The 7,921-nt window shown below is 51.6% G+C and overlaps 1 protein-coding gene across 1 annotated transcript in view; it reads right to left on the bottom strand.

Annotated features, from left to right (window-relative positions):
• Positions 1-7,290, bottom strand: part of CUX1 (cut-like homeobox 1) — a 376,408-nt gene extending 369,118 nt beyond the window's left edge. The window contains exons 1-2 of the mRNA XM_011929952.1: positions 6,646-7,290; positions 3,835-3,945 (exon numbers count right to left, since the gene is read on the bottom strand). Coding sequence (XP_011785342.1) covers positions 3,835-3,945; positions 6,646-6,750 — 216 coding nt within the window. The 5' untranslated portion in view covers positions 6,751-7,290. The remainder of the gene's footprint in view (positions 1-3,834; positions 3,946-6,645) is intronic.
• Positions 7,291-7,921: the final 631 nt, after the last annotated feature.

Below are 7,921 nucleotides of genomic sequence, written 5' to 3'. Positions count from 1 at the left end.
AACCAAAAAAAACATTAAAATAAAATAGCCAGGCATTGTGGTGCCACGTGCCTGTCATCCCAGCTACTCAGGACACTGAGGTGGAGGGATCCCTTGAGCCTAGGAGTTGGAGGCTGTAGTGAGCTGTGATCGTGCCACTGCGCTCCAACCCAGCTGACAGAGCAGGATCCTGTCCCTAGAAAAACCCTTCAAGGCTCCAGTCATCTTGGCGCTCACCTCCTGATGTTCTTGTGGCTTCTCCCACCTGTCGGAGTCCCAGTCACCACAAAACATCCCTCCCCGGCCACGTCCCCATCAGAGCCCACCTTCTCCCTCCTAGACTAGAGCTTTTCCCAGTGACATCTGGGAAGGGCCAGTCTAGATGGTGAAATCTCCAATGGCAGATGAACCTTACTCCCCACTGAACCCTCACGGGTGCCTAATCCTCCTCATGGAACACATTAGACATTCATCAGACACCGAAGAACCTTTCCTCCTTTCCCAGAACAAAAGGAGAGCTGGGCATTTCCACCAAGATCAACACTCTTGGTGTCATACCAGCAGGAACACCACCAGCCCCAGCTCTGCCACGCTGTGCCCTGGAAGGTATGGAGCTGTAAGGATCGTGGGCTGCATCCATAGGGAAGAGGACACCCTCCTTCTGGTAAGCCAGACTGTTCTACCCCACGGGCGAAAGCTCTAAGCAAGCCCCGTTTCTACACATGTAACATCCCAATGTCACCTCCATGATTAGTAATCAATCCTGTGGTGTAGCCAGAGGAACAACCAGTGTTGGGGCAGTGGTGGCTCCTCAAGACTGAGACCCCAAACAAATGGTGACCCAATGTCCCCTCGGGGCGCAGGCCAGGCACTGAGCTGAGGCTCCACATATGTGCTATCTACACACACACACGTACTGTCACAGCCCCCCCACTCACATACACCTGCTGTCACAGGGAACAGCAGGGAACCCCGCCTCCTGCACACTCAGCACACTCCGGCCACAGGCCCCGGCTCCCACCACTACTCTGCACACTCCAGCCACAGCGCCCCGCTCCCACCACCGCTCTGGCCTTATGTGGCTTCAAAATTTCCAACAGGAGGGCCAGGTGCGATGGCTCATGCCTGTAATCCTAGCACTTTGGGAGGCTGAGGTGGGTGGATCACCTGAGGTCAGGAGTTCGAGACCAGCCTGGCCAACATAGTGAACTCTATGAAATATACAAAAATTAGCTGGCTGTGGTGGTGGCGTGTGCCTGTAATCCCAGCTACTTGGGAGGCTGAAGCAGGAGAATTGCTTGAACCCAGGAGGCGGAGGTTGCAGTGAGCCGGGACCGTGACACTGCACTCCAACCTGAGCGACAGAGCAAGACTCTATCTCAAAAAATTAAAAGAAGTTTCCAGCAGGAGGCTCTGGCTGCTGGCACAAGTGAAGTGGGTCTCGCCTTGGACTTCCCACATGGGCACTCCACAGATTTCCAGGTTGGCCCTTGGATGGGAAAGTGCATGGGGCTGGCGGGGCAGAAGCCTATAGCCAGCTCCCCCCTCCCCACCTCCCCAGGACCGCAGGCTGCAGTGAGACCCTTCTTACTACAGTGAAAGATGAGGAAGTGGGCGCCACCCCCCACCCACTGGCAGTGGCGGGGTCGGGGCCAAGCAGGTGGGTTCCAGCCCCCTTCTCCATGAAGATGAGTCTAAAAATGTGTCCTGAGAAGAAATGCCCCAAGTGGCAGGTACCTACCAGGCTGCCGCCTGCCCAAGCCTCTTCCATTTATTGGGATCATAAGGAGATAAAAACGCCAAGTTTAAGGCCAGGTGTCTTTGAGTAACTAACGTGGAATTCGACACAAGGCACAATGGAGGGACAGGGCTCAGCAGAGTACAAGCAGCATTTATCAGCAGAGCATACGGGACAGACAGGGTGACCAAAGGGGGACATGCTCCTCTCCACTGTCACGAGGAGTTGGGGACTTCTGAGGAACACCTGGGAATCCAGGCCTCTTGAAGCCTCGTTCTCTGGCTGATTACACTCGTGTATTTATTGTCCGTGGCCTCAGAAGGATGGCCTTGCCCCTCTCAGATTTTCTTTTCTTTTTTTTTTAATCATGTTTTCATTTTTCTTTTCATAACAGAGATGAGTCTTGTTATGTTGCCCAGGCAGGTCTTGAACTCCTGACCTCAAGTGATTGCTCGCCTCAGCCTTCCAAAGTGTTGAAATTACAGGCGTGAGCCACTGTGCCCAACCAAACCTCTAAGATTTTCTATGGAAACCAGCGGACATGTGGTCACCGAGGAAAGGGCAGTGAATACAGAACAGCGGACGGCCACTCGCTACAGAAACAGCACTATAAGGAGCTCACGAGATGGATGTGGTGGGGCTTGGGCTGGGGAAACTGAGTCAAGGACAAGTTCTTAGGAAACCAGAGTTCCAGGAAAGTCTGCTCTGAAGCCGCTGGAGGCAACAGAAGAAGGATGTTCTGTCCCCAGCTCTTTTTTTCCTCTTGTTTTTATTCATGGTAAGGCTGACACAGAGAATAGGGCCCCCCACTCCCCAACACGGGCAGAGAAGGCAGCAACCCCCAAGCACCCCCAGTGACTCCCATCTTCATTTTTGGTCTCGTGAAACATGAAGTACCCACATTTAGGGGCAGGCGGAGGCGAGCAGCGGGTGTGAGATTTGAACCCTTAGCTGGCTCTGTGGCCAAAGGTTGCCTTCTTTCCACTCTGCTACCAAGCTTTCTCCCAAAATATTTATTCTGAAGACATAAGGTTATTAATTTGTTTTCCATAATGATTCATGCCAGCACTCCCTTGACTAGCAAGCCTCCTTTGAAACATTTTAAATGAGTCTGCTTTTAAAAATGCAATTCACATATAATTTCCCAGCAATATTATATAAGAGAGGGGCATCTCTCTTAGAAAGGAGCTTTGCCTCCAGGCGTCTTCCTGTGTCCCATATGGAGGAGCCAAGAGCTGTAGATTCCCCAAGCCCGGAAGCCGGGCCAAAGTTGTGGGCTGCTGCGACCCCTTCCCATACAAGGGGAAGGCGTAAGAGAGGCTGGGGTCCGAGACCACGGCATGAGTGCCATGGGGACCAAATTGGCAGATGTCACCCGGAAAGCCATTCCCGCAACTGCTCATCTGCCTACAACACGCTTGGGTCTTTTTCTTTTTCTTACTAAGCCTCTGATAGGGTTGAAGGGAAGGAAGAAGGGGCCCAGGAAACGAGCAGAAAAACACCACCCCAGCAACTCAACACTGTCCCCCCGATTGCACACTCACGAGAGAAAAAACAGGAGTATGTGAAAAGCACATTTCCACTGCCCTTTATGGCGTATTTCAAGAAACAGAGAGGCATTTAAAAGGCCTAGCAGGCGAAATGTCTGTTTTACAAGAAGCGTCAGGCGCGTTGCTATGCCCAGATGCGTGCAGCCTTCAGACACTGCCCCAGCACCGGGGAAGCAGGCCCCGAGGGCCTTCCACCCCACAAGATCCCTTACAGACTTCGGTGGCTTGCTAACCGGCATGGGACAGGGTCTGGGACGAACTCCAGGGTCTGAGACACCCACACACCTGCCCACGTGTTCTTACAGATCCAGCTTGTCCAGTATCTGCACCTGGAATTAGCTCTGGCTTTCATACTTCCAGACAACCTATCAATTTCCACGTCCCCACGGCCTGCAGGGTGGCATGCATTCTGCTGGAAACGGGGCTGAAGACATCCGGGGAAAGAAACGGGTTGTTTGCCGACCGCGCATTCAACTGATGAAAATGAAACGCTCACGGAGCATCGCCTGAATATGCACCAGCATTCTAAGATCCCTTCAAAGCAATTGTGACGGTCACCCGCCTCACCTCTGGAGTGTTCTTCTTGAACTCCCGGCTCTGTTCGATAAGCCGCTTTCTGGACTGCTCGCTTTCATCCTGCCGGTTCGCCAATACCGTTGCGGTGGCATCGAGTTCTCTCTGTTGGGGGAAACAGGAAAGGAAAAGCGAGTTTGTAATTGCACTGTGTACTAGAGGAGGGTCCTATTTGCATTTGACCAGAACACTGGGGGAGAGACCCCAGTGGCTCTAGGGATCGTCAACTCATCAGCAAGAGGAGGGACTGGAGGGCGGAGGGAAGGCAGGGAAATGAACATCATATTATCCACCCATCCCTCGTCCATCCCATGTGCAGTGGTTGAGAAAACCAAGCTCGTTCAACGCCATGGGTCGTGCCTCAATGTGCCTGCCATAAATGACTTTGTTCCGGTAACAGAATACACAGAAACATCTTTTTTGCTCCAGCCACAACTATCAGGCCAATGCCCAAAGGACTCGCCTCCCCAAGCTGCTCCACGCCTGTTCTTCCAGCCAAGGAAGGGTCCCTTTCAGCCACTCTCCCGGGCTCTAGTCCTTCTGCTGAGCTATTCCCTCCTCAGCTATCCCCTCCTTGGCCTCCGGTGGCCGTCCTTCAACGCTGTGGGCCTGGGATCTCTGGGAGTTAATATTTGGTTTGTATTCATTCAACAAATATTTATGGTGAGCTCACTCTAGGCCAAGCATCATGTTCAAGACCATTAATCTATGATTAGTTTTCAAGAGGGATCTTTAAAACGTAAATTCCAAGAATAATTATTTCCAACCACTTTTCGGAAACGAGGCACCTGGCATTGGCGATTATTCTCAAATCACATTACTTGCGCGGGAACGCTGAGGACCACCAGGAGTGGGTCCCCCATGAGGAACCCGCCAGGGGACCGAGGGCTCTGGGCTCTGCTCCCCGCAACAAACCGATAATCAACGCGCCAGAGAACCTGTGCCCTGGCCTCGGAAATTCTGGGAAGAGCTGCCAAGAGGATCTGTTTCCAACAAGCCTGCAGCAGATGGCCCCAGAATGGTGTTCCAGGCTGACAGCAGGCGCCCAAGGACACACTGCTGTCGCCACCAAAAGGCCTGTTTTCCTGCCGAGTCGCTTCGGCGACTAAAGACACACAGCGGCCCATTCTGCTGGGATCCAAGGTGGCTGCTCCAGCTGGCTTCTCGACGGTGGGGACCGTCACCCTGAGTCCAAGCAGAGCAAGAACCTAACATTTCAAAGGCTGAACGGTGAGAAAAATCAGAACTCAAGATTTATCCCCACGCCTCCAAGAAGCACACTATAGCCTCTCCTTTGCCACCCCCTCGCCCCACCCACCTCACCAAGGCCCACTGGCTTTCCTCCTTGGCAGAAGTAAACCAGCAAACCTACATGTTACAAGTTCTTGCTGGGAAATGCTTCCTTGGTACCACCATGGGTTGGGCCATGCCGGATGGGATGAAAACATGCTGTTAACTTAGAAATCATAGAAATCATAGATAGGCCAGGCGAGGTGGCTCACACCTGTAATCCCAGCACTTTCGGAGGCCGAGGTGGGTGGATCACCTGAGGTCAGGAGTTTGAGACCAGCCTGGTCAACATGGCGAAACCCCGTCTCTACTAAAAATATAAAATTTAGCCAGGCATGGTGGCGGGCGTGTAATCCCAGCTACTTGGGAGGCTGAGGCAGGAGAATCGCTTGAACCCGGGAGGTAGAGGTTGCAGTGAGCTGAGACCATGCCACTGCACTTCAGCCTGGGCAATAGAGCGAGATGTTCCAAGGGAAAAAGAAAGAAAGAAAGAAAAGAAAAAGAAAAGAAAGAAAAGAAAAGGAAAGAAAGAAAGAAAGAAAGAAAGAAAGAAAGAAAGAAAGAAAGAAAGAAAGAAAGAAAGAAAGAAAGAAAGAAAGAAAGAAATCGTAGACATTTTAAAAAGCAGGGGAGGAAAGAAAAAAAAAACAACAACAATAAAACAACAAACCAGGCAATGAGGGGAAGATACCACCACACCACACTCTTCTCCCCTTAGTATTTCTGGCATTCAGGCACATCTTGGGCAAACAAGTCCTAAGGAATAACGTGGGCTAGAATTCAAGAACAGATGTCAAAGCTATTGCAGAAAAAAGGGAAACACTGAACATTTTGATAGACCACATTTGAAACACATCCCAGTTAAGGGAAGGCAGGGAAAAAAAAAAAAGAGCAACCGAAACCAATGTGGTGGAACGGGGGATACAGATAAGAGAGGAGCAGTCACAGCGAAGCAGAAGGCTCTTCAAAAATATAAACAATCTGGAGGGAGGAGGGCTTCGACATCTATATTTAAGCAGCAGCAGCCGAAGTTATAAAAGGAGCCTTCAAAAGAAGGCGGGGAAGAAAGCCAATATTGAAATATGACAAAAAAGAAAAAAAAAAAGAGTTGATGTTTCGTTCCAATCGCATACAGACACAGAAAACTTAGGAGAAAAACAAAAAAGAACATGACTGCTTTCAGCTGGGGGTCCCTACTTCCCCCACTGCATGGAAACCTCGCAGGGTGGGGGTGCTGGGGGCAGTTACCCAATCGGTGGGTGTCTACTGATGTCTTTGAGCCGGCAGGCGCTGGAGGTATGAAGGGGACTGTGAGGTCCCAGCCCCGACCCCCAGCTTCTCATCTAGTGGGTCAAGTGTGGAAAACGCTGGGGAGGGCGCCAGATGAGCAGGGAGTCTGTGGGCCCCCTCCATCCCCCTCGGCCCCCACCTGCCCCTCCCTGGGCTGATCTGTCAGGGAGCCTGCCTGGGGGAGCAGGGAACTGAAACATGTGGCCCGGTGCAAGGTGAACCCACCTTGATCCCGGGGCTGCAGAGCCAGCGCGCCTGTGGCAACTTGCTGCTGCCAGTCGGGGACTCGACGGGGGTCTGCGGCACTCCCTTCCCTGCGCCTGCAGACATATGCAGGTCGGCATGGGAAACCCACGGGGGTCTCCAAATTTAACACCGAGCTGCCACCCGCCACCACAGAAACAGATTGGCACAGCGAGGAGGAGAGACTGAGCTGCCGCCGCCCCAGATTGGGTTGATCAGATTTAAGGGCTTGAAATCTTTGACCAGGTCCCTTGGAAAAAAATTTTTTTAAAAACAACACACACACACATAAAAAACAGCACTACCAAATCCTTTTTGAAGGACGCTAAGGCGTTCTCAGGCTGTGGGAGGAGACAGCGATTAAACATAAGCCAAATACTGTTTTATATCTACCAGGCCTGCCTATCCTCAAAGCGTCAACTACAATGACACATTAACAAGGGAATGAAATGCATTTTGAGGAGGTGGAGGTGGGGGTCCCAAATGCAGAGTCCTCGGCCCATGAGTCATGGGTCACGTGTGAGAAGGCGTATGGAGAGTCGTCACATCTGAAAGGCATGAAAAAGTCACAAAGAGCAAAAAACCTGGACCCAACCTCCTCCACGCCCAGCAATACCCTGTCGGTCTAGCCCCTCACAGATTTTCCTGCAGTGTAAAAAAACACGGTGTATTGTAAGGGACATGATAATCATCAGATACGTCCAAGCCAAGAAGCAAACCGCAACACAATGTTTAAAAGAATATCCATCCATATGCTCGCATAGGCTGTGATTATCTCCAGAGAGATACAGAAGAAACTTGTGACCGTGCCTGGCTCTCTCCAGAGGGGCCAGTGGGGAGAGGGACTCACTCCACAGTGTGTATCTTTGGACTGTCTTGCCATTTGCATGCATTATCTAGCTGGAAAAACTGCACTATCTATTAATTTTTACGATCCTGTTAAATGTGAACAAGTGCATACACAAGTGGTGATGGGAGTAATACTTTCTGTAATGCATAGTGTAGGACACGTGAGCCTCTGTGTTACGGTCTGTGTGTCCACCTGCAGGGACAGAGGCCTGGAATCCACGGCCTCGTGGGTCTGGTGATGCAAGAAGTGAGGCGAGTATGTCCTTTGTCAAAACAACAGCTGTTTCTTGCACAATATGCTGCCCACTGGCCAGTCTCAGGGCGTATGGAGATAGAAGAGGGGGAAGGGGAGAAGGGGTTGGTGGTGGCGGTGGCCACTGCTGGTCACAGAAAACACCACCAGCCAAGC

The sequence above is a fragment of the Colobus angolensis genome, unplaced genomic scaffold, assembly GCF_000951035.1.
Source record: "Colobus angolensis palliatus isolate OR3802 unplaced genomic scaffold, Cang.pa_1.0 Scaffold120, whole genome shotgun sequence".
Lineage (NCBI taxonomy): Eukaryota > Metazoa > Chordata > Mammalia > Primates > Cercopithecidae > Colobus > Colobus angolensis.
Note: the sequence above shows the minus strand (reverse complement) of the source record. Positions and strands in the feature narration are given on the sequence as shown.